The sequence below is a fragment of the Hyposmocoma kahamanoa genome, unplaced genomic scaffold (genome assembly GCF_003589595.1).
Source record: "Hyposmocoma kahamanoa isolate Upper Pololo Valley unplaced genomic scaffold, ASM358959v1 100021, whole genome shotgun sequence".
Lineage (NCBI taxonomy): Eukaryota > Metazoa > Arthropoda > Insecta > Lepidoptera > Cosmopterigidae > Hyposmocoma > Hyposmocoma kahamanoa.
Genome location: NW_020653200.1, coordinates 12,567,454 through 12,595,139, shown reverse-complemented (window position 1 = coordinate 12,595,139; position 27,686 = coordinate 12,567,454). Strand labels below are relative to the sequence as shown.

The window sequence follows — 27,686 nt, the reverse complement described above, 5'->3', positions numbered from 1 at the left end:
GAACTAAAAAGAACGATGAACTATTAAAACCGTGCAAGACGAACTAGTCCATGTCGGTCAGTGTAGGGAATATATTCCTAATAGTTCGTAGTTCATGAACTATACAAACCTACTAGCAAACACAGTATAACTCACGGCTCTCGCGGGTCGCTTTAGCGGCCCAGCGCAGCACAACGCGCAACATTATATGTATATATACAGTTACATCATAGCCTTCGCATCATAGCAACGCGCAACATAATATTAGGTAGCTCGATTACCACTGAGTGATGTAAACATTTAGGTAATTGTATTCAAAGGAATAGAGATAGCTTAATGGTTTACGGCAAGTGGTCCGAAGGGTTCATTGAGTGCGACAAAAGTCTAAAGTCTTGGAACAGTGCTCCGCATCAAACAAGAAAGGGGCTGCCCGGCAAACTGTCAGAGGTAGGAATATAGCTCTCAAATGAAAGTTGTCAAGAATCTTGGTTAGGTTATGCCAGAACAGTGTTTTGATATGATGATACTTGATGGATCACACTGACTATCAACGCTCACGGCCAGATTGGCACCAGCTTTTAGCTAGCGATAATGGGCGAGGCGAGTTATTTAACTCGGTTAACAAGAGTCACTCCTATAACGAGTCAACTCGAGTTACTTTTTCATGAACTCGAGCTAACTCGGTTGAGCCGCCCCGCCCACCGCCGAACCGAATACTTCATTCAAGTCAAGTTATTTAACTCTAGTTACTCCCACGAGTCAACTCGAGCTACACTTTGTGAACTCGAGCTAGCTCGGACTTCGGTCACGCTGGGGTCGCGGTCGGCCGGCCGATCGTGTTCAACTCGGTGAATCGTCGGTTCGAGTTCTACTCGCGACTCACGGTTGCTCTGTCAAACACAGTCCAGTTGAAACAAATACAACTCGTCCCATCGCTACTTTCAGCTTTTTAGTGTTTCCAGAATTCCTATAAAATAATGATTATATACGTAGCGATTGGTTTTTGTTTTATCAGTTTACCAATAATCAGTTCCCGATGTGGCAATAATTACGGTCTATTCAGTAATTCTGCGTAGAACGCATAAGTAACTTTTGACAATTCACGTTTTGCATTGTGATTGTTTGTATGTATGCAGTGATGACCAATAGGAGATAAGCCCTGCTCTTGGCATTTCGGAGACACAACTACTCTACAAAAACTATTGTAGCGCCCTCTAGTTGGTGCGTTTGTGAACATATTAGCTAAAACCTCTAATGTTAATAAACGATCCAGTGTAAATCCGATTGAACAGTAACCTGTACCTATGTAATGGATGAATGTGCGGCCAGACTAAAATGGTGAGAACGGGAGGCCATTAATTAACTTTGATCGTTGATTAGTTGGTTGTTTGTACGTTTAATGAAAATATGAATTTGCATTTTTGGGACAAAGAAAAGTCAAGAATTCAAGTAATTCGCTAATTTATTGACTATGCTGAGCTGAGCGCAGCGCAATCAAATATATACCAACTGATCTAGAACTATAAATTTGAAAAAAGTCCAAATTAAATAACTTACAATTTTCAACAACATTTTTTTATATATCCTTAGGTGCAGCTTTTTTGTATTTTTTCCATTTTGTATATTTGCCTCATTACTAGTAAAAGATAAAAAACCCCTTAAAGAAAAAAAGGTAGAAAAAAATCCTAATGGCCAATTTTGTTATTTTATAGCAAATTAATTTTAATTTTAAAAATATCCAAAAATCGTGTTACAAGCGTGCGAGCTTTCTTAGCTAAAACGTCATGTATACTTATTTTTTTTTGCTTATTGGCGGTGCCCTTTTTAGAATTACCGTGATATTAAATTATTTTTTGGTAAATTACTCCACTAATTTGTTTTAATTATTATAAAGATGGAACACTAAAAGAAATCCTCCGATCCGGCAGAATTTTTTATTCTTATGAACTGTTTTTGAATTTTTCGATCTGCTTCTGCTTTTTAGATCTTTGTTATTGGTTTGAAGAAAACTTTCATGCATTTCTCACAGATGGCGCTACCGCAAAAAAGTTGGTTACAACCAAAAACAACGATCTGCAACAAGCACATAATAAAATTCATAACGAAAAAAATCCGGACCCAAAAAATTTTTTCTCAGTGTATGATCTGCATTCAAAATAAATCGATTAGTATTAACTCTTCAAATTCCACTTCTGCAGCTCAATAACTAATATCGGAACACTGAACACAATGCGTTATGCGGATTTGCGATTTCATTTGGGATTTATTTGAATAGTTTAATGAACTTTCCTCATTGGTTTTATCACAATGTTTTTCCCTACGGTGGTATAACAAATATATCTTTTGTAACTGAACTTAAACGTCAATGTTACTTTTAAGTTAATTCGACGTTAATGCTAAAGTAAGTTTGTAAAAATAATATATTAAAATTATGACGAACGCCGATGTCGTTGTTCAGAAACAACTCGCACTGCGATAAAAAAGCTATACATATGAAGGTAACAAACCTTCACTAATCACTTCCAATAGCGACGCTAGATGGCGTTATATGAAGAACTGGGTTTTATGTAACAAAGATGTTACTCTTGTTCGTGTATTAAGTTGTCTATGGCACAATAGCACAATTAATTCTGTCGTCTCAGTTAGTTTATTTTCGTCGTTTCATTTATGTGAAGTGTATTGAATCTATATTGGGACTTCAAAATTTTTTGTATCCTTGAACGCTCTTTATTTGCCTTTCAAAATACGGATATTTAATTGGTTGTTTTATGTTTAAATACTGTGTAAATACAAATTTTGGAAAAGTCCTTTGTATGGATGTGCGAAGTTTACATCGCATGAAAGTTGTATTTTGCGTTTCTGGGACAAAATCAAGAATGTGTAGATAGTACATGGCCTTTATATAGAAATAAATTAGGCGTAGAAAATTTTAATTACGGCTTTCGCAGTTTGGTGCAGATATGACTCACTTTAAAGGACGAGATGTGGCTACGTACAGAACTCTGAACAACGAGTTGACGCCTCCGTTGGCGAGTTTGGCGGAAACCCCTACGGGGGCACCTACCATGATCTCGTTGGACCACGAGCACGAAGACACTACCAATGTTATTATTCACAAAGTGCCCAAAACCAAAGGTTACCTTCAACATGCGTATTTTTCTTTGTTTATATTTTGCTACTAGACGCAGTAAATACCACGCGCTGTAACTGTTTGGCTTCTATTTCAATTTTTCTCCTAAAATAGTATTATAAAAAATACTACATTCATTTGGGCATAGTTGTTTACATAATTGTAAAAAAAAAATACTTTTAATATTTGATTTTTGCTTCAACCTTGGATTTTGTATATGTAATAACTAATTTATTCCAATGTATGTTGTTACAGGAGGATGGACACATATAGAGGACCTGGACTCCTTTTTTACACGAATGTATAGATATTATATCCGTGGTGGTTTTTACCCGATGATATTGGCAGATCTATTTTATTTACTGCAATTTATATTTATTGTGTGGTTTTCTACATTTTTAGTGCATTGCGTAAACTACCCAGTACTATTTAGAACTGCAAACATAAGTCGATCTGAGAAAGTAACATTAGATCAGGTGATACTGTCTTCAAAAGAATGCAGGGAGGCCATATCATGGAAATGGTAAGCTAAAAAATTAAACAGTCCTAGATATATATTATATGCCAGCTGAATATTATATTAGTTTGTGGAAAAACACTAGAACTTCTCTGGCTCCTTAAACAATTTAGAATGTGTTTTGAATCCACAAAATATTGGCTGCCTCATGGAATGGGTTCTTAGAACCTTGTATTCATACATGTGCTCATTTTTGATGTGGCTTTAGTTTTGTTTTTTGTCAAAAGTATTATTCCTCCTATAAAATAACACTTGTCGTATCTACTTCTTGTGTGCATGAATTCAAACATAGTTACATAAAGTTAACATTTCTAGATATTTAGTATAATTTATTCAAAAATAGCCATTGCGTGGTTCGGCGACCTCGCATGCATCCTGTATATTTGTTGCAGTTATAATAAAACCATGAGTTGAACATGGTATTTATTTACATGGTAAATCATAACTTAGAACTTCTGGTGTTTTAATTTAAATATGAAATGATGTTGTAACTTGAACATAATATAACACCTGTACGATGTAAATAACACTATCTTAAAAATATTATTATTATATAAAATATTGTCATTGCTGCATAGCAAAGTTATGCTGATGAGATGATTACACATACATTATGACAATGTGACCGTTGTCACTTGAGATAGGCTGTTGTTAGCCAGGTCTTTAATTAAGTTGTTAATTTTCATCCTGTACTGGAGTTCTAAGAAAACTTTAACATACTTAAAGTCTTACATTCTTTTCAGTTGTCCTATGGCGATATTCTTTTAAAAAGGGCACTTAGATCAAATTGTAGTATTTAGTTGATCTCGCAGAAAGTGTTAGTTAATAAAAAGGATGACATTAATTTTTATTATTAAAAAAATTAAAAAAATTACTTGTACAAGGAACTGGTCTGTCTTCGCGATTTGTGGTAAAAACCAATCAGTGATTTGTAGGGTGATTTTAATGTTAACTTATTTATGATAAAATAATGATGAGTACAATACTTTTTACTGTACATTAACAATAATAACCCAACAGAACAATAAGTATAAAATTAACTAAAACTCCAAGGGGGGTTTTATTATTAAATGGCAATTTCTTCTAGGCCAGACCTGGGTTGAAAAGTAGGAATCACAAATAGGGTGCAATCAACAAATAAGGAAAGTAAAGAAAATGTTTGTGCCAAATTTAATTAGCTATCAATGTCCCATTCATTTGCTTCCTGAAATTGTCTCCACTTGTGTGACTTTTTATTTTAATATTCCTTTGTTTTAGGTGGTGTCTCATTGTATTGTGTGGACTAATTTGGCTAATGAGATTAGTGATATCAATATACCACTTATATTATGCATATGACACAAAGTTATTTTATAATAATGCATTGAAAATCAAGGAGGTAAGTTTTTCGTTTGTTAATGGAAGTCGAGCTTAGTTGTTAGTTAGTCAAATTTATGAGTCTTATCGATCAAATACTCTTTGACATAGTACTTTCAAGTGATGAGGTAATAGAGAAAGGCAAGGACTAAACGCTTTGTTTGCCCTCGAGGTAATGGCGGATATTTGATTGCAATTTCATTCCAGAGTGAGCTTGCATGGATGAACTGGTCGACTGTACAAAACCGAGTGCGGGAAGCACAGCCAGAACACCATATGTGTGTCCACAAACAGGAAATCAGTGAATTAGACATATATCATAGAATACTCAGGTATGCATTTTCATTATTAACTTTTATTCATGGTTTTTGTGACTAGGTTCAGTCTTAAATAGGCACCAAATGATTACTATTTCAGTACTTATATCTCAGGATCACTGGCGCAGTGCCCCCTTAGATCTTTGCGATTTTAAGCTCTGCGTGGCACTGCAAATGTTATAGCCAGGCGTATCGTTTAGCCTGGTGGTAAACGACGCGACGACTTCATCGTCCAGTCAATTGGTACCATAAAAAAACCAGGTCTAGAACATGAACACATTTTTGGGTCATGTACTTTGAAATATTGTGTTAAAAGTACTAAATAAACTTATTTACTAATAGCACCTTCAAATTAGACGCTGCAGTAGCAATAGTGTGGCACTGCAGCTGCCCCGTTATTACTATTCATAAAATATTTCGAAGCGCACATGCAGCTTCACTCTTGTGACGCGTGCGCACCACTTCTGCAGTCACAATAAGTGAACTAAAAATTGCGGAAGCGTCACAGAAGTGCGACTGCCGCGCCACATTTGCGCCACTGCAGCGTTTCTATAAGAATCTAATATGAAGGCGCCCAGTAGCGATGGTCAATATGGAATATCCATAAATCACATTCCGACCTCATTGGTATATTTGTTATTAATTATAATATTTACGACTATCGATAATAATGTTGGTATTTGACTCACAATGTATAAGATCGCCATTTTCTTAGTCTTGTTGCATGTATATTACGTTTATTACGTGATTTATTTCAGATTTAATAATTATATGGTGGCAATGGTGAACAAAAACCTGCTACCGTTACAAATTCATGTGCCTTGTATTGGAGATTTCCACTATTTATCAAGAGGATTGAAGTGGAACCTGGAGTTTTTATTGTTTTGTAAGTAAAAATAATAATTATATTTATTTAGTGTAAATATCAGAATTAAGGAATGGACAATTTATGCACACGCAAACTAATCTTAATTTAAGTTCAGTACGTCTAGAAGGGTCAAAATTGTCGATGCCTATAAACTAATAATATTAGACGGCATCCATCCATTCCCACATGAAACCAAATACTGTTGTTACCCAAAATTGTGGAATTGAGAAAACATAATTTGAAAATCTAAAAAATACATTTAATGGATAGTATTGCGAAGAATGTGATTATTTTTATTTATACATAATACTCAATTTATATCCATTTATAAACGAGAATATATAATTGGTTTCATTCTGAATTTAATTAAAATTTTCTAATCGTGTTTTCTCAACTTCACGATTTTGAGCAACAACAGTATTTGGTGTGCGAATAGAATTCAAGATTAAAGCTGCGAACGTTACCATTGAACGCGATTGACAGTTAATGAAGCCTAAGCCAGGTATATGTGGAAACATTTCTGGCGGGGTTCAACTACCAAAACCCACATTTGGAATATCATTGGGTTTTCCTTCCACAGTTAGTCCCTTTAGCCCGTGGGAGAATTGCTGGCAGCTGCGTGAATGCTTCAAAGACCATTCGAAGCGAATGATGCTAGCACGTCAACTGGAGCGCCAGATCTTGTTGCTTGCCGTAATTAACCTCCTCCTCGCACCACTCATACAAGCCTGGCAGATTCTCTACTTCTTCTTCAATTATGCAGAGGTAAAGTACTTTTTGTATGCATTGCGATGATTTTTTTTTTATGTTTTTACTTTATAATTTCGTTTACATGTACAAAAATCTTGCTTAGAGAGGTTGTTGTGCGGTTTGCAACGAATTTATGTCTTATGATGACTATGATGGTCTTGGAAAAAATGGAAATATAAATTCACATTTCAATATATTTCTTTCTGATGGCACATATGACTTTTATGAAATTATGAAGGTTTAAGGTTTCACAGTGAAACAAGGTAGTTCATGCAAATGCTTTTATCCCCTCGTCCAGTCTAGCCTGGCCCAGCTTCGTAATAAAATATGGCTAAGTAAATGACTTGCTTAAGCGAAATGTAATATTAAGTCTATGTCAAGCCAGAAGTGTATTCTATAACCTCAATTGTATGCATTCTTAAGCTCTTCCTTATTTATAGAGCATTGAATTGTACGTTTGTAGTAAATTATTTTTGCAACTGGTTAAACTGTTTATTACGATAGTTTCTCACTCTGCTCTTAGATTTGTGAGTTTTCAAATATGTTAAAGCACAAATACCACTAGTGTTCTCCAGTTTATACGGGACAAAAGTTTATATCGCAAGTTTCGAAGATTGTACTTATGATAAGAATATTCATCTCTAAAATAATACCATTAGAATAGTCAAATTATCCCTTACGTCATAAGAAAGCTAAATTTCGCAACTACGAGAAGTGGCAACTAACAACACCAATTGCCATGCCTCAAATTTATTCATTTTAGACGGAAGAAACCGGTGTGGTTGCGAATATCAGCATTCGCATCCGAGGATAATCCGCATAAATTACAGCATTCGCATCAGCATTCATCGATGCTCATATTCATTGCGGATGTTCGAGTAGTGACATGACCTAAAAGCCTCCTTGAAATAATTTACAAACTGCCAAAAACTTAGAGTTCCTTGTGAAAGAGTTCGTTCGGGGTAGTAATGCCGTCAAGGAGTAATGTCAGCATTACTGTGTTCCGGTTTTGAAGGGTAAGGGTGCTGGTGAAATTACAGACACGTGGGACTTGTCAACTTATGTGTCAGCTTACCATCTGGCGCACGGCTTGTTCATCACGTCACTCGATATTATAAAAATAAAAAAAGAGATAGAAGATAGAGTGGAATCTACAAAAAAAATCCAAAATTGATGGATGAGTGATCTCATCCAGCGCCCACAGCGCAAAGGGTTGGACCACCGAGGTTGTCAAAAACTGAAATCTTCAACCCTCATCAAGCCAACTTACCTCGCTTAGGCCGAAACCGATGAGAGCATCAGAGCAGGTCCATGCACAGAAGTGGGATGTATAATGAGTTAAAGATGATAATAAGTAACTAATTTGCCTGTCGGTCAGTTTTATTGCACGCGATCAGGTTATTTCGAAGTCTGCTGAACCAATATTATTGGTAGCGCATAACTGTACAATCAGCGTCACAACAGGTACCGTTTTTCCTTATGCAATATACTCGCACGCATATACATCTTACTACGCTTGCGCAAGTGAAGGCCCGTTGTAGACGGACCTTTACGGACGATTTGACTGTGGGCTGTGATATTCGAACTTTCAAGTACTATTTTGCGAATGTACTATGTGTGTAAAACAAGCGAATAAACAAAAAAGTAATCCGTTTTTGTAATAATATGGAATTGTAACAAGGCACTACAAAGAAACTAAACTTATTTTAGTTTCTTTGTAGTGCTTTGTAATATATGTTATAAAAATCCGAATTTTCCGTTAGCTCCTAAACAACCTAGACAAAATATCATATTTGTATTTAATTTATTGAACTTAACTGACTGCAAAAAATGGTCTTAAACTTCTTTATGTTGTTTTCATTCTATTTATGTTTCCATACATAACAATAACTACCCCATTTTACAAACAGTATTTTCCATGAATATCTTAGAAATTACACTTTGCAATATAACCCATCGGTTAAAACACCTGAGGAGTCATACTTCAAAACACGTTTACCAAAATTGTTAAACTTTAAACGTGTTCCGTACAAGATTCACCCATTGTTTGTCCAGACACATTTCTCTGTGCTATCCATGATGCTATTAAATTTATAAATATAGAAGCACACATTTATCTTATACTACATTTTCAATGTGGCAGTTAATAAAACGATCTCCGGGCTCGCTCGGGCTGCGGACGTGGTCGCAGTACGCGCGCATCACTCTGCGACATTTTAACGAACTAGAACACGAGCTTCGTGACCGGCTCAACAGAGCACACAAGCCCGCTACAAAGTACCTGGCTAGCTTCTCCTCACCCGTCACCACTGTTATAGCCAAGTAAGTTGAACCTGTAATTACTATATCCAGCCAGTTGTACTTAAGTATAATCACTTGGCTTCACTCTTTCGACGTTGGACTTATTCGTAAGTTAAATATAGTAGATTTCAGTTAAGTGTATGTGTAATGGTAAATATATTTTTTTTTTAAATTGAAAAAAAGAGTGATGATTACACAAATCGCACATGGAAGAATGGCATAAGTGAAGTTACGACAAAAATGTTTATTGTACCATTAGATACAGAAAAATATAACTCGCATCCTCTCTAATTGTAGTAACTCGTATCTACTAATATTGGCGATAAACATTTTTGACGTAACTTCAGTTATGGCATTTTCCATGGGGGGTGCGAAATATTAATTCTTAATGAATTAATGAGCTTATTCGATTCATGTAAAGTTTAAAACATTAAAAAAATAATTTTGGTTTTATTTTCATAACAACCTATTTTTATTTAAATTCATACTCGATGCTTAATTCTAGGTAACGTCGCATATAGTATTGTATTTTATAGTACTTTAGTATGACCGACGTTTGTTGTTCTTAGGAACATAGTATTCGTGTCAGCAAGCATATTGGGCGTGCTCGTCGTGCTCTCCGTATACGATGAAGACGTGCTCACGGTCGAGCATGTGCTCACCATCATCACTGTGCTCGGGTGTATATTGGCCGGCGCAAGGTACTTTCTCAATTTTTTAATACAATAATTTTAATGTCATAATAAAAACAAAAACTTTATACTAAAGATACAACTTCTGCGTACTTGGATGACAAAAACCCGTGGTAGTAACCCGTTCAGCTCATGGAGGTAGTCTCGATTTCTGATGTTTCAAAAAAAAAAAATATATTGTAAATGTTGAATGTGTACAAATGTTATTTACAAAGAGCAACGCCTAGAATTTCTTGCTCATTCTTCTCAGGGGAATCTGCTTTATGAATGTACGGTAGAGTTTAATCAATGTGACGATTTCAAGTGTAATAATGCTACCTATGAAATAAAGATTATTTTAAAGAATTTGAAAATAATTACATGTGACACGTCGAAAGCATGCATTGGAGTAGTCTATGAAATTATTCGACGATGATTGGTTGCACTTTATGTAGGATGTACCTGAACAACGAGTAACTGAAAAATGTAATTATTTTTAGTACATTATGCGAAACAAGGTGAAAGTCATACCTTTTCTGCGGAACTTTTTGAACTGAAGTCATTAAGAGCGGTTACACACGCTTTACCTTTATCTTTTACACATTCGCGACTTTAAGCAGCGATGCAAGCGCGCGACTGCATCGATACAAACGCGCGATTGCATCGCTACACTTGGGATTTATAGGCGATTGCATCGATGCAATAGCGCGTTTGTATCGATGCAATCGCCTATAAACCGCAAGTGTAGTGATGCAATCGCGCGTTTCACGAACTCGGCTTCGCTGTGTATAACCACTCTAATAGTTATTGTTATTTTACCAATGATAATTAAACACCTATGGATACGTTTCAGAGCTCTGATAGGCGAGGAGGAACGTCTCGGCGGCGGGTGTACAGGTCCCCAGAGAGGCGAAGAGCTCTTTATACAAGTACTGGGCCATGTGCATTACTTGCCTGCGGCTTGGCGGGGGCGTGCGCACACCAAAGACGTTGCTGCACACTTTCAGCAGCTATTCCAGTTTCGAGCGGTAAGTACACATGTGATATAGTGTTTGTGACAGTAAATTCACGTCCATGTACAATTTATCGGACGACACGGAGTTATTATAGGATGCTACCACTGTGCACTACGCCTTAATTTCCCTTAGTTCGAAAATAATCGATTTTGATGTACCCCTTTGTGTTGCTTCAGGCATACATACTTTATGAGCTGTTAAGCCCATTGTTGTGCCCACTGGTGCTGTTGTCGCTGCGGTCGCGGGCGCTCGATGTTGTGGATTTCTACCGTAACTTCACTGTCAGCGTGCTCGGCATCGGCGATGTCTGTTCCTTTGCTCAGGTAATATATTTTCAAACAACTTTTTATACTTACACCTAACCCATATTGTAATATAATAAAACAAGTATGGTAACTCCATACAAGTGTAGCAGCGCGTCTTGTACGGACGCACATATTCGTAAATATCGCGGTGCACTCGAGTTGCAATGCGCGGGCTGTCTTACGCGCCATTCGTTATAGAATTGAAACGTTCATTCGTTGTTTAAAAAATGACATCAAATAAACGTGTTTTTTGTTGTTTGTGGTTGTTTGAACAAGATTGCCTTAAATTCAGAATTGTTCAACATTTCATTTCTACTTAATAACCATACTCATAACCAAGATAACCAATAAATAAAATAACCAATCCGCAATACTGGTATTAAAATATCAGTACGTGAGTACTGCATTTAACAAAGGTTATATCAGTGTGGCACGAGAATACTGTCAGATTACTTAATAGTACTGTGATGAACACCTTCATTTTTTCAATTTTTAATTAATAATTTAATTTTTAAAGTAGGTACAACTAAGATGATACTAATAATAATAACGCACACACTCAACAGAGCCCCGTACTAGGGAAAACCTGTGTCGCGGGTGCCATGGACACACACATAGACAATCACAAGTTACACCCAAACTCACGAGAGAAGTAAATGTAGCCCATACAATTATTTCTCCCGGTCCGGGAACCGAACCTGGGACATCTGCGTGGCAGTCCGACATGGTAACCGTTCGGTCACGTAGGCAGTAAATAATATATGAACCCTGTGAACAGGTGGGAGTTGTCCTACTTGTTTTATTATATGCCTATATGATTGAATAAATGTCAATTGTAATCAGCCACATCAAATAAATAATCTTTGGTATGTTTTCTACCCATTTCCTGTTATCCGACTAAGCTTAAATTTTCAGAGAATAGGTACAAAAACACATAACATGGAAATTATTTTAAGCTATCGACAAGTGTTTTTTAAACCATCTGGATATGTTGCAAAAGCGTAATATTCAATCAAATTATATTATTTTCAGTTGGACATTAGAAGGCACGGGAACCCGGAGTGGCAAATGCCCTGCAAATACGGTGAAAAACGAAAAGGTGATTAATATTATTATTATTTTTATTATTTAATTTTAGGAAGACCAACGGCTATCTTACATTACATAAACTTAAATAAAAACGGAGAGCCAATTATAGGTCCTCACCAGTAGATACACATTAAGTTAATTAAAGAGCTATAAATTATAACTATATAACTAATAATTATACTATATAGGTAATGACATAATCGCACACACAACAATTAGCTACTCGTCAAAATACAAACCACTAATAAGACGCTTCACCGATGCAACACTAGTGTTAAAAAGGTCAATATCAACCTGCTTGGACAATGCATTAAAACTATTACTCGCACGCAGGAGATATGCATTCCGCCGAAAGTATGAAGAGGCCAGAGGTACGCACAGAGGTGAATTCAACCTAAGGGTCTTTGCAGGGGCTCTAAGAGAAATCTTGGATACGAGTTCCGGGGAGTCAATGGCACCAGAAGCAATTTTTTTCAAAAACACTAGATCAGCAATCTGACGCCGCATCTCCAGTGGCAAAAGATGATGTTTCTTGCATATATTCAGATACTGATTTGACTCGTATCGCTCCCCAGTTCGAAAACATAAAAACTTAATAAATCTTTTTTGTACATTTTCAATTCTTGATATATAGGTAAGGTATTGGGGATTCCAGACCTGCGATGCATATTCCAGGTGGCTGCGGACAAATGAGCAATATAAAATTTTTAGTGTTTTAGCCTGCCTGAAATCCCTGGAGTTACGCATCACAAATCCGAGAGCTTTGGAGGCTTTTGAAATAATAGTGTCGACATGCGAAGCAAATAATAACTTATTATCATGAAGCACACCCAGATCCCTTACCACAGTATCACGTTGTAATTCAGTATCTCTCAAAGAATAATTAAAATGCACTAAGTTACTTTTGCGGCTAAAAGTGACGACGCTGCACTTAAATGGATTAAGGTCAAGATGGTTATCGGCGCAGTAAGTATCGAGCCTCATTAGGTCTTCTTGAAGCAGGATTGCGTCAGACACTGAAGAAATAGGCGCTATAATTTTCATATCATCCGCAAAGCACAAAAGTTGTGATGATTTAAAACATAGCTCGATGTCGTTTACAAAAATCGCGAACAGGAGAGGCGCGAGCAAAGATCCCTGAGGAATTCCACTAGGCACCATAAGCCACCCAGAAACATAATTTTTAACAACAACAGCCTGTGACCTATTGTTGATGTACGATGTCAGCCACCTCAGCAGATCGCCATTGATTCCGATCTTCTGTAATTTGCAAACAAGCAAATCATGACGAATCCGGTCAAATGCTTTGCTATAATCCGTGTATACGACATCAACTTGGCGGCCATCATCCATATGTGCAGTCAAAGAATCGTTGAACAATACCAGATTACTCACAACGGAACGCCCCTTCAAAAAACCATGTTGAGCGAAACTAAATGATTGCTTAAGCGCTGAATAAAGTTGGTCGTAAACTACTCTTTCAAGAACCTTAGAAATAATGCACAACTTTGAAATTGGTCTATAGTTAATAATGTCCGTTCTGGAGCCTTTTTTATGGACAGGTGTAATATAAGCACGCTTCCACACCTTTGGTACCGTGCCTTCTACCAAAGATCTATTAAATAAAATGGAAATTGGAACAGCTAGAGTCTCAGAGCAGCGGATGAGGAATTGAGCTGGAAGTAGATCAGGACCGGTTGACTTCGCGGGGTCAAGTTGTGAGAGAAGTCTAGATATAATACCAACATCCACTTTTATACTAGAAATATCAGCAACGGTCGGAGTAGAAACGCCTGCACAAGAAGTCGTTTGAGATGCTGGGCTGTACAAGAAATTTGAGTGAAAGTATTTTAAAAACGAATCACAGATGGAATTTCCGGAATTAAGAGTAGATTCTTCAAAATTCATACTACTAGGAATGTCATTCATATTAGATTTTGATTTAATAAATGACCAGAACATTTTTGGGTTGTCCTTCAAAGATTTCTCAATTGAATTTATGTAATTACTATAATTTTGCTTTTCCAGAGCCCTACATCGATCTCTCAATAGTTTAAAAGTTTGCTCATCAGCACTGTTACCATAAATTCTAAATTTCTTCAAATATTTGTACTTTTCCTTAAGAGCCTTTTTCAGAGCAGGGGAAAACCATTCGGGATAGCGTCTACCAGTGACCGTCTTACATGGTATATACCTATCCCTCCATGAAAAAAAAAGAGTGTAAAAATAATCAACAGCAGCCTCAAGTGAATTGGATTTCAAAGCACACTGCCAGTTCACTTCAGAAATCTCTGAATTAATCGCATCATAATTACCCCTGTTAAAAAGATACCTCACATACGGGGCACTACTTAAGGGAACAAGGTCAGAAAACTGCGGTTCAATAGTCAAGGCACCATGATGCATATCAACTGGTACGAGTGGGTCATTACTAGAGTCTACGACCTTAACATCACCATTTGACAAGACAAGGTCAAGAATCCTCCCATAAACATTCTTTAATATACTGTTTCCATTTCTTTTTGCAATGCGAACTGACATGGGATATGAGTCCTATTTACAACGGGTAACATAATTAGGATATATTATAAATTTTCAAGTCTTACGTCTGCTTTACATTAGTTTTGTGATCATTATATAATAGTATTGTTTAACATTAGAAAGTGGTTGTTAACGTATTGTGGTAGAAGTCAACTTGACGTACTACAGATGACCACCAGTGTTGTATGGAAATGGTTTTATAGTAATTGATACATGTCATATTTCAAATTCCATTAGTATTTCTCCAACATTTTGATGTCTACTGAGCCGGATTTACTTATTGTATTTTCAGAAAGTATTTTTTGATGGGAATTTGGTTATATATTTGTATTTCCACAAATATGTTTTGGGCGGACGAAAGTGTTCACATAAAACAGTACACATACATTCTTAATTTCTTTATATTCGTTAGATTTTCAAATTTTTTGTTCCATATGTGGCCATAAATATAAACGACTTCTGGTAACGGTTTTAGTAGCAGTACAGCTTTTGCATGAGTTCGTCCTGAGACATACTGCCTTTTTACTCATATTATTGCGTTCCGGTTTGGAAGGGTAAGTATGCTGGTGAGATTGCAGGTACCTGAGATTTGTCACCTTATGTTTCAGAGTGACGAACACAGTGGCAGTTCCCCTCAGGGTATACTTACTATATCTATCTTATAAATAAACTTTTTACATGATTTGAATTGAAATTAGGTACAGGAAGGGTTCCAATAGAATAAGTTAAGGAGTCCAAATTTGACCTTCTGAGCTTAGATGATGAAGTGAAATTACATAATGAAATAAGAAATAAAATTAAAAAATGAATTCTATAGGCAACGATATTATCATTTATACTTACTAATTAAAACCAACAAACCTGAGCCGGACAAACAATAGTCAACAGAGCAGTTAGCGTCAAAATTGCCATATGGGTTTATTATTTTTGCAATATCTATACACATACACAAATTCCTTGAGATTAAAGCTAAAATTCGGAATAAATCCGAAAACTTTTGAAAGTGCGCCTTAAATAAACATATCTACAATTTAATTTAGCATAGTAACTTTAACCAAGCAATTCATAGAAATAGATATTTTTCAGCACAAACATTGTAATTTGCCTGTATTATTTGACACACTTTGTTTTTTTTTTCAGTTCGCCAATAATTTTCGCTTTGCGCACCACTAAATGGAGCCAATAGGGTCCTGTATAATTTGTTTCGTATTACGTGCAGGTGCAGAGACACAGTACAACCAAGGCGAAGACGGTAAGACGGAGCTGTCGCTGGTGGCGTTCTCGTGCCGGCACCCAGGCTGGCAGCCCAGCGAGCCTGCACAGCGTCAATTCTTGCGCTCGCTACGCCAGAGCATGCACCACGCGTTGCCAATCAATAATCCTCTCGTTAGTATTTTTCTAATTTCTTTTTTTAACCTCCTTAGGCCGTGTGTAAAATGTACATAATATATGTAGTGATTCTGATCCTGACACTATTATTCCTCACCAGCAACCCATTGGGCATTTAGCGCTTTTTGCATGTAGTTTGCTGGGTCTTGAGAGGTTGACGTTGAATCGAACAGTGGCAACAAATGCTTTCTTTTCTATTATATAGAACATCGCAGTATCGCAGACATATCGTTGGTGTCTCTTAGAAAGGGCGAAAGGGCCATTTAGAATTGAAAAATTTCAGGGGAGCATGTTTTTTAGTTTTTCACGACTGTTTTAAAATATTGATATATAATTACTGTTTGAAATTAAATTTTAAACCTTGAACATGATTAAAACCAAAATTTAATTCTAATTAAATTTTTCATTATTGTAAAAGTGCAAAAATACAAGCCAAGTGGTTTTTGTATTCCATGCTAAAAAATACTACAATATAAACATCCACTGATAAAGAGTAAATTTTGTATTTTCCACGTAGGTGTAGTATAAAGCACTACATATCACTCGGACGAAAGTGAGATTCCAAACTAGACACTTTTTTTTTTCAGTCACTTTTTCCCCTTGGTGAACAATGTACTATTTGTATTCCAGCCCTTTAAAAGAAAATATGAAAGGTGATGCGAATTATGAGCCCGGGAGTCTATAAAGTCTTTGTTTTCCACCGTTATATACGTATATATGTCTGCGATATTCTTTACTATCGACATATTTTTTTAACACATATATTAATTAAAAAATGTATTAATTACTAGAGTGTTAGCTATACACATACATATATTATACAGTACCTTTCGTATTTTGATTCACTTTGCGTCATTCTTCTGGCGTTTATCCAAGAGTCGTGCGGATGTTTCGTTTGGAATTTATATTTTTGAGTGCGTAGAGATTATATAATATAAGCCACATTTTGCCTGCCTTTTTGTTGCAATATTGGACAATTTTATGTCCACAAATAATGCAACGTGCGAGTATCAGCGCTATAGGTTAAGTCCTTTGTGTGCTGGGTTTTAAAAATAAATTCTTGCTGTTTAGATAACGCTATGTGTACTCCAGTTAAAAATAAATTCTTGCTGTTTAGATAACGCTATGTGTACTCCAGTGGAATATTATAGTCTAGACTTTTGTTGCCTTAGCTGGCACCTCACAAAGTATTTTGTTATGCTTAGTGACTTTGTTTATGGTTATGTAAATGATGTGTGTTTTAATTAATTTTTGCTTTGTTTGTGGTTTTGTTTTGTAATTATTTATTTGCGTCGTATGTGTGAATGTTTTGTTTTTAATTAAAGAAAAGACTCTTTTTCTCTTTTGTTTTTTTTTTTCACTTGCATGGTGTCATTTGTGGTATTCAAGTAAATGTACTTTCTTTCTTCCTTTCTAATTAGATATTTGTGTTAACAAAGTTTCATTACTGTTCCTTTTTTTTTGCAGAATAAGACCATGCTAGGGTCGTACATTCAGCAGAGTATATTCGGTGCCAACACGCCCATGCCTGCCGTACTGTCATATTACCAACATCAGAAGGAACCGTTCAGACTTCCAGTCAGTATTAATGAATACTTATTTTACGTAAACAATTCGTAACATTAATTAGGAGGTAAAAAAGAAACGTCAAATTACGTATTTGAGATTTCATACTTCGGTGCCATACATATATATAATATCTCTGGTGTTACTTGACATATCGAAAAACCGACATATTTATTCCCACCCCACTTTCAGGATGTTCATGCAAGTTGATTGATTTAAGGCCTAGATTATCCTAGGTTGACAACAGCAATCTACATATCGACTGTGAACTGGCAACCGGTACTATCTCAATTTTCTAAAGATTTCACATTTTAATACCATTTTATACTACTTCATACTCCGCAGCGTTGCAAGAAAGTCCATCTCAGATACATTTAATTTTGGCGCCAGAATCGACTTCATTCAACTTGTACTAACTTCCTACCAGATGCTATATAAATATAAAGGCAAACAATTCTTTTCTTCATCCTGTAAAATTGTCAAAATTGAGATAGTCGATATGTATATTGTCAAATTCCTTATAAAGGGGTTAAAAATAGGTTCGTATTTACGATAATCACCAATTTAGTTAAAAATTTAACTGTGTTTGGCACACTCCTGTAAAATTGTTATCCGTTAAAACTCCTCGTATGTCGTGTAGAGTCTGAATATTCAGGGTACTTTTGGATATAGGTATTAAGTAATTTTAACAAAGTGATGACAGGTTGAAAAAGTTGTCTTTCTTTTCTAATTGTTTAAACATAGAAAATAATATTTAGGTGATTTTGTCATATAACCTTGGGTAAGGTGGCATTTCTTCCCTGTGCCAACTCTTTCACAAGAAGCTCTACTGTTACTAAAATAAATAAGTTAAATTGCAGGATATGGACGAGACGAGTGACGAGGAGGAAGGAATGTCAACAGCGCCAGCTCATGCGGCGTCACGGTCGCTAGATCTTGCAGGCGTCAGTAGCGCACTCGGCGCAAGCGCGTTGGGTGTCGACGCACTCGGTGCTACCGTGCCGCCCGCCGACCACAACCAAGATATGTCCGTTAGCACACTTCATCTTTATGACTTGCATTTGTCACAGGTAAAAGCAGCATAGCCATACAAACTATTTTTTTTATAGCTTTGTGTAATTTTTAACCGAGTTTAAAAAAGAGAAAGTTCTCAATTCGGCGGTAAGTTTTTTGTATGTGTGTTCTGACTAAACTTTAGAGTTAATCATAAATGGTTACTTTCTGTTTGTTTATTATTTTATTTTTATGTAAAATACGCCCATGCGTAGTCACAAAATGTCCTGATATTAAATGACTCTCTTTTCTGAATAGACCCGACTTGTAGTTTTCGGCGAAAAATGTATTTCATTTATCGCACGCATTTGGAAGAAGAAAGCAAAGCGCTCGATGTGACGGGTGGTACATCAATGACATACGGATTGTAATTTCACCAGTAACCTTACCCTTCAAAAACGGAACGCAGCAATTCTCACATTACTGCTTGGCGGCAGAAATCGGGAAGGTGGCAATACCTTCCCCGACAAACCCTTTCACGAGGAGTTCTACTGTTAATAAAATTTATTACTTACTATCATTTCTCTGAAAGTGAAGGTGATATTTAATGGAACCAGTAACAGCGCACATACGGCATGGAACACGACAGACGTATTTTACTATATAGGTGCCATGTCATACGCAATTATTACAATGTGATTGTTTTGAAATTAATTTGATAAGGGATACTATAGTTACTATACGAAACGAATTATATTTACTGTACGAACTATATTTTCAGATCGAAATCGCGTATGCTTGTTTTTTCAAATATAGGAATATTTCAGATCCTTTGCTCTCACTGTATTTTTTATAGTTACTAAAGTTATTAATTTATTTTAATTTTCCAAATAACATTCCAATTCACACTACATATTAATGTTTTTACGAAATGTTTGTTTTCGCAAACTAGTATCTTATAAATGCGATCTTCTGAATAATCACTATTATTCAGGAGATGGCAAAACCTATTTATTTTGTGTGTTTTGGGGTGTTAATTTAGATGCATTACTTTAAGAAAAGGTAAAAGCTAGTGTGTGAACGTGTAGGAAATGTGATGTGAAATCAGCTTGCAAAATTTGTATATACAATCCATTTTTTGCATTTCAGTAACTTTGTACTTTAAGATACGAGTTTGAGAAAGTAAGGCGACGATAAGTAACAATAGTGAAAACCTATGAACTAAGATAAAATTAGGAATGTATAAATATGTCATTTGATAATATTGTGAATATATTTTCCAGGCGAGTCAAAACGTATCGGCATGTTGTACGAACAACTGTAGCGAACGATCGCGCGGCGAGACCCGCTGGGCGAGCGGAGAGAGCACGCCTCTGCTACACCGTCCCTAACACTGGTGTACCACGACCTCCCGCATACCCCAACCGGTTTGGGTGTAGCCTAGTCTCGCGGCTGGTCCGATTATCGAACTGTCACCTTATCCTTGGTGCATTATCTTACGCCTTAGATCGTGCGCCTTAACATATGTATATGGTTGAATAACTCAAATACTCTTTTGTAAACTTCCTGGATTACTTAAAACTATTGTTACTACTATTATATTCATTGTGTCTATTTATATTCCTATTATTTCTATCTAATCGTTGTAAACTTTTATTGGTGATCTCAATGCCGTGTTTAAGGCGAAACCGTGCCATTAATGATAGTGCGAAAAATATGGTACTCACAATAAATAGACAGAAATATATTGTTTATCGTATACGTGAAAAAGTCCCAGAGTACCCGTTTTGGAGCAACTTAAAAAAAATTTAAACACAAAATGTAAGTTAAATACTTACAAACAGAAGATAATTATGTATTTAGTTATAGCGTTGTTTTCAATATTTATAGTAGTCGTTTGACCACAGAGTTATTACTATGAGTCGCGGCGTCGCTGTTATACAAATCGTCAATATGTTTATTGCACCTTATTCAAGGGTCGGTTTCGCCTAAAAGTGTATCTTTGTCAGGCATTCTTTTACACATGCGGTCGTATCGTTATATACGCCTTATATTGCACGCTACGATTAAGCAACATTATTTAAGCTTGAAAGTTACACCATAAGTTTACTGTACCTTCGTCTTCTGTTTTGTATAAATTCTATCTTAAGGTTGCATATCGTTTACCACGAATTAGGTTTTTTATATTGTTGAACACTCTTCGGACTAGGGTAACTTTTGTTTGCAAAGAAAAATAAAACAATAGAAAGACATAATATCTACACACCATTTTGATATTACGAGAATATTTTTGAATTGAACATTGAAAACTGCGACATAAGATTGATGTATTTTGTAAAATCGCAAAATAGTGACGCACGGAATGTTACCCTAGGAGATGTTCGTACAACATTTTCTACATAGATAGGAATTTTGTGATAATTATCATTACATTAGGGGCTTAGTTTAAGAAGAGGATAGTTCGATTGTTGAACAAAGTACGCGGGACAGTGTAGCTCCCATACACTGTTCACTGACAACGCTTTTGGCAATGGCTTGTGGACTTTGGAAATGAGTCCTAGCGCATATAAATGTTACAGAAAGGAATGGTTAAACTCAGGGATTCATCTAAACGCTTATTATGTAATACCACTTCCAGAAATCCAGTTTGTTTTTTGTCTTTTCGTTACCTCCCTTTTGAGCATTTAGTGATATTAAGTAAGGCGACGGAGAAAGTCAAAAACAAGACAGTACTCCTGAGCATTAACACCTCACTCCAGCTGATGCGGAACATCAAGAAGCGCAAAATCACATATCTCGGTCACGTGCTTCGACACGGTAGATACCGACTGCTTCAACTTATAATGATGGGAAAGGTTGAAGGCAAGAGACGCGCTGGAAGACGTAAACGTCATGGTTAAACAACTTAAGGGAGTGGACCGGAGTCACAAGCGCAGTACTATTATTTTGTTTGGCCTTGGACAGGGACAAATATGCCGTATTGACGGCCAACCTCCAGTAGTGGAGATGCTATTTAAGAATATAAAGTAATGCGAAAGCTAACATTTGGAAACCAAACTATATTCGCGGTTACATGCGTCAAATAGTCTTCTCTGAAGATTCACCACGCCTTTTTGTTATATATTGTTCATGTCGAGTTGGCTTCCAACTGCCATGCCTAGAAATTGACAACCAAAGCAACACTAATGTTGGTTGTTTTTTTAATTTCTACACGCGCATTGACTAGCTATATGGAAGGCAACACTTCTGAGGTTACTAAGTTGGTTAGGATTGTCTTGTGTGTAGTTTTAATTTAGGCGTAAGTAGCTTAGTTTGAAATTGTATTGTCAGTGAAGAGGTTATTTTTCGTGTCAATTTTACTGAAAATAACCTAGACAATTGTATTTTGCATACAAAATACATTATGACATCGATTACGCACATTAATACATTATAAATTTAACTGTAACGATAGATTTTGTCTGGTAACAGTCGTAATACCTAATTGTATTCCACTTTTTGAAGCTATTGCGGGTAGAAAAGGTCGTGAAGCATGATTGTGTTCTGTTAGACATGTCTGAGAAAATGAAATCTTTCATGCTACACTTTGAAGCCAAAATATCGAGCCACCTGTGCTCACTATCAAATATAATTTTTTTCCGATGTTATGGCAACAAAGAAAAAAATTATATATCTAGTCTTAACTCTTAGTCTCATAATATTTATATGGTAGAGTGTGACTTGTTAAAAATTCAAATCTATAGGCATTTTAAAATATTACATTCGATTTTTTAAAAGCACTTATGTCGATAACATTAGTCAACGCTGCTTTTGTAAATACGAAATTAAACTATAATATAAATTTACTATGATATTAATATGAATGCTTTCAAATTTTGAATCAATCAATTATGATCATAATGGTCGCTAATCTATAATGCTTGGAAGCCATTATTATACAATGTCGCAAGTACTATAGGAATAACAAAGCAATAATGTAAACCCTGTTAAAATACGTTATATAATTGTAATTTTTTTGTACACACTGTATTATATTACCTAGAAAGGGCACACAAATATGTAGCACGCTAGTTTCTTCCACTTAATTAAAATCGTTATTCGATGAATAGGGCGTTTAATACGAATATTTTATATATGCACAAGCAAAAGCAAACTACAAAGTCGTAATGCATGTGGCAAAAGATAGGAGGCTAAAACGAAAAGTATTAAGTACCAATCGCCTATACTCTCTGTGATATAATTAACTATGGTCTCTTAAATCTGAATTGCACGAGTTGCATCAATCGGCGGAACTTGTGAAATGAAAACGTACAATGGTTGTGAAAATAAGTAAAACACGAAGTTTGTAACGTAGAAGTATATTATTTTGAGTAGGATGTTTAGCAAAAATAATTTTCTTATTTTATACAACTACAAGATGCATCGACAAACAAAATATGAAGTCCAAAATTTAACTCCGTCAAAATTGTATTCAGATGTATATGAACAAGGAGACCAGATATATACTCAAGTACAGGCATAATCTAAAACTATTTTAGAAGCTAACCATATATAATTCAGCTTAACCGATTTTTATACTGCAATTACTTAATGAATTATCTAATACTACAGTAAAGCGAAAGTATTGAACGCACGTCGCAAAGCTAAAACTATGTAGTTTCGTTTGCAGAGGGCGTAGTGCTTTTGCTGCACAATACGAAAGAAGATCGTTTCGGCCTTGTGATTAAAACACCACAAGTAAAGTAATAGCACAGTGTTCATAGTTCTGAACAGTGTCTAAAAATTGTCAAGTACAGAATGTTGATTTGTCCAGTTAATTTCGTTAATGAGGTCAATCTACTCATCAATATAAATAACTTTTATATATACATAAGTTTTATAAATATATAAAAGTTAATGTTAACGCTGTATAAGAAAAATTAGGTGTACATTATATGCGAATATGTCATGCATAACATTTTATTTTCTTCTAGATTTGGGAAGGGTCGCCAAATAATTGTTTTATTCGAAGTAGATTGACTTTGACGAATTAATTCGCCAAGTCAACACCACTTGTACCTCGCTCGCTTTAAAATTAGAATAATAAATGAAGGGTTATGAAAAGGAGGTGTACAATGAAGCTGACTAAATTAGCCTTTTAAAACTAATTTCTTGTTTAAATATTACGTAGAATCTACTATATATTTATATTATATTTACATATATCGTTGTAGTCATTAGATGCACACGTTTTAAAAATACAAAAATTATTTATCAAATCATGTGTACATGTGTTCACATAGGGACGTTTATTACCCTGAATGCATGAAATAAATAAAAAGCAAAGAAGTTAGAGAAATCGATCCCTTTTCGTAAAAAATTGTAAGCCCAAATTCGCAACTTTAAAGTGGTCCATTATAAAAAAACAGACAACAAAAATAGAGTAATTTATGAAAAAATATACCTATTGTGGTGCATTACGATAGATCAAAGTGTACTTTGGCTTTGTTACAACAAAAGAGGTATACATATAACTCACTACATTTTTACAATGTTTTTCTAACTCAGGAGGCAGTACAGGGTAATTAAAGTCCCCGTTTTATTTACTTTAGTGCCAGGAAATGACGGCACAAATATTTTTTGCTTTTTATTTGGATTATTCATTAAAATGTCCATACTATGGAGCTCAAATTCAGTGCAGTTAAGGGCCTTAATACATATTTATTTATTCGACAACTACATGTGAACAATTTTTATACGAACATTGTATGTCTTGGTATTTTAGTGATTATATAATACATACGGGATATTTCAAAATTGTGAACTAATACTTTCTACTACTCTATCTGCTTTACAAGAATTCATAATTCACACAAAATAATTAATTTCGATTTCCTATACTTCACTTTGCTTTTTGATCTATTTATATAGATACCGTTATTTTCGTGACGAAATTTATAGTTATTATTCGTGGTCAATAAGCAAAGCTTTATTTCATAGTTTTGGGACACCTGTAACTTTGAATATTAAGAAAAGTGTACATTTATCGGGATGTAATATTTAGTCCAATTAATAATAGACACTACCTCATATATGCATACTGCGCGTAGCCTTTACTAAGTATCTAAATAAAACACAGATTATTTATTAAGGTTATTGTTAATGTCGGAAACACACAAAAAATGATACAATAATTAGACGCTATAGAGATATATTTATGCTAATTAGTTTTGCAAGATGGTATTGTTTCTGACTTTAACAACTGCAATTGTTTCCTTAAATTTTTTAATGAAGGATATAAAATAATTATAAAGCAATATTTTTATATAAACATGATAGCCATATTGCAAGGAATTTAACATTGGGCCTGCTTTTATCTCCTATGAAGTTAGCAATTTTTTTTTTATTGACGGTAGTAACGTGTGCCTAGATTATAGTTCAAATTAAGCGTAGATACCCTTGTCTATATCGGTTGCGTGGTTTATTTTAGCGTCGAGTATTAAAAATTTAGTAGTAGGAATTAGTCATGATTTAGTCGGCTCTAGTCGTAACAATGGGGTTTAATTGATCCGCTGTGTTTTACTGTCCACGCTGAAATAACCTTATCCCGACGTTACCGTTCTTCTATCTCGATAACCACATCGCATACCTTTTTCTAGTGTCTCTATAGGTTAAAAAAAAAATGACTAGTCCGTTAAGAAATCGTGATTTGGTCGGTTCTGTAGTCGTCACAAAATAAGAGGCACTTTTTAACAACAGTTAAGCTAGTATCAACTGTATGTATAATCTTTGAATTTCAATCATATTATCATTGTTAACATCTCTGATTAAATCAAAATTAAAAAGTAATATTTATTTAAGTGAAATTGAATTGACTCAGTGAAGTTTGTCGATTAATTGGTTACACTATTATTAAAAAAATAATAAGACTGAGGATGTAACGGACTAACTCAAAATTGCATTTTTTGTTTTGAAATTCGTGCGAAAATAATTATTGAAATTTGTTCTATCATGTTATATAATTCTTCACTAAAATTAATGTATTTTTTTAACGCATTATGTGTATAATTGTTTGTTTAGTGTTTCGTTGATTGCATTCAAAGTTACATACTATTGTCTATTTTTACTTGTCACATTGGGCCTCTTCAATTGTAAGGTCTATAGTCGTTAAAAGTAGATGCAGTAGGTTCACCACTTTCAAGTTATTAAGGTGTTTTACCTGCCACGCTTGGAGCTTTTTTCTTCATTACAGTTTTTGAATCCCGGTATCATAGTATTTAGTTTATACCTGATTGTACTCAGAAAAAGCTGGGTTTCGGCGGTTCTAGTTGTAAAGTTCCAGAATTAGTAGTTCCTTTGTTTAGTTTAGAAAATATAAAATAATTATTTTCACGTGTCGTCGTCATCGAAGTTTTCATTATTTTAAGTTTTCAATATAAGCAGATTAGCAAAAAATATAGTGTTACTTTAGCATAATATTGGTAGGATTTATCGTTTGATGCAACAATTATTAATGTCTGTACGAGCTCTTGGCCTACTCTAGACGAGAGAGCCGTCTAGAGTAGTGTCGTGTACGAATTCATGGTAGAATGAATAGCATAATAAATTATATTATAAATATATTAATATATATTATAAATTGTTTAATATTCAGGTTTTTTTTTACTTTAATTGGTTGGTCTGTTTCCTCTCATTCTAAGACTGCAATATACACGATGCATCACGGCTATGGGAGGAAGAGTACTTCAAATCCTGTAGAAAGGACATTTTGCTTCATGAAGATGTTATTTTATTTTTAAATGAAGTAATACAGCTATCAAAGACTTCAATGTACGTTCAATGAATTAAAATTTCCTGCTCTCATCTCAGAATCGATTTTACCAAATGTGAAAAATAAACACCTGTATTTTTATAATGCCAACTGTCTATTATAAGGTTAATTCCTTGTATTTTAATATAAAGGAACACCGTTCAATTATACAGTTTATTAAAAGAAAGAAATAAACTTTTGTATTTACGATATTTGCGAGTAATTTATCAAATTTTCAAAATGTGATCCAACTTGTATGCAATTGCTCCTTTATACCTTTTGATAACTTCTATTGTCTATAGATTTTCTTATCTTGTTAAGATGGATATTCGAAATAATAAGCTTCAATTCGGTTTTAAATAGCTTCTGGTGTAATAATTTTTCACAAGAAAATATGAGTTTCAACAGAAAACCATATTATATTTCATTTTCACTTCTCTGTGCATTGAGTGAGCACCTGTTGAAGAATGTTTTTAAAATATTAGCCATTTAGTAGAAGTTCTCAAAATAATTGTGGAAACCAGTCTTTCTATTTGTAAAAAGATAAAACAAAATATAAATAACTTAATGTGTGCTCACTCAGTTCTTACAGAGCGCCAGTCAGATCTAGATCTAGCAAGGTATTAAGTTTGCATGTAATGTTCGTGTACTAGTTTTTAGTACTTTTTAGTAGTGCTTTGTGAAATTATCGTCTTAGTAGAGATAAAATTTCTACTAAAACTTGAACTATTTACCGTCACTGTAATACTTGTAAGTGTTACATGGACGGTAAATAGCCAAAGTAAATAGGTAAATAACCAAAAGTAATTGATTTTTTTTTTACCAGAAATGTGAAGATTGAGTGAGCACTTAAAAAATATTATTCAAATACAATCCACATTAGTGGTTTCGTTTATATTTTACAAAATCGTTTCTAATTTTACCAAATCTAGACATAACCGAAAATGAAGTCTATTAGTTGGTTTGTAGGAAATCGTTCATTTTGAAATTGTGTGGATTGCGTGAGCATAAGAAAGTATTTGTAAAAATTTTAAATGGACACGAATCGATCTGTAATTTAAGACGATATTTTCACAAAACTACTACTAAAAACTAGTACACGAATATTA

General features: G+C 34.9%; 1 protein-coding gene across 1 annotated transcript; it reads left to right on the top strand.

Annotated features, from left to right (window-relative positions):
- The first annotated feature begins 413 nt into the window (after positions 1-413).
- On the top strand, positions 414-20,889 carry LOC113240367 (autophagy-related protein 9A). Its single transcript, XM_026477651.1, has 16 exons — positions 414-426; positions 2,928-3,114; positions 3,365-3,632; positions 4,884-5,004; positions 5,190-5,314; positions 6,058-6,185; positions 6,748-6,932; positions 9,061-9,239; positions 9,788-9,919; positions 10,743-10,917; positions 11,082-11,228; positions 12,243-12,309; positions 16,060-16,226; positions 17,697-17,807; positions 18,656-18,865; positions 20,072-20,889. Exons 2-16 carry the CDS (start codon positions 2,940-2,942, stop codon positions 20,177-20,179), a joined length of 2,298 nt encoding a protein of 765 aa, XP_026333436.1. The 5' UTR covers positions 414-426; positions 2,928-2,939; the 3' UTR covers positions 20,180-20,889.
- Positions 20,890-27,686: the final 6,797 nt, after the last annotated feature.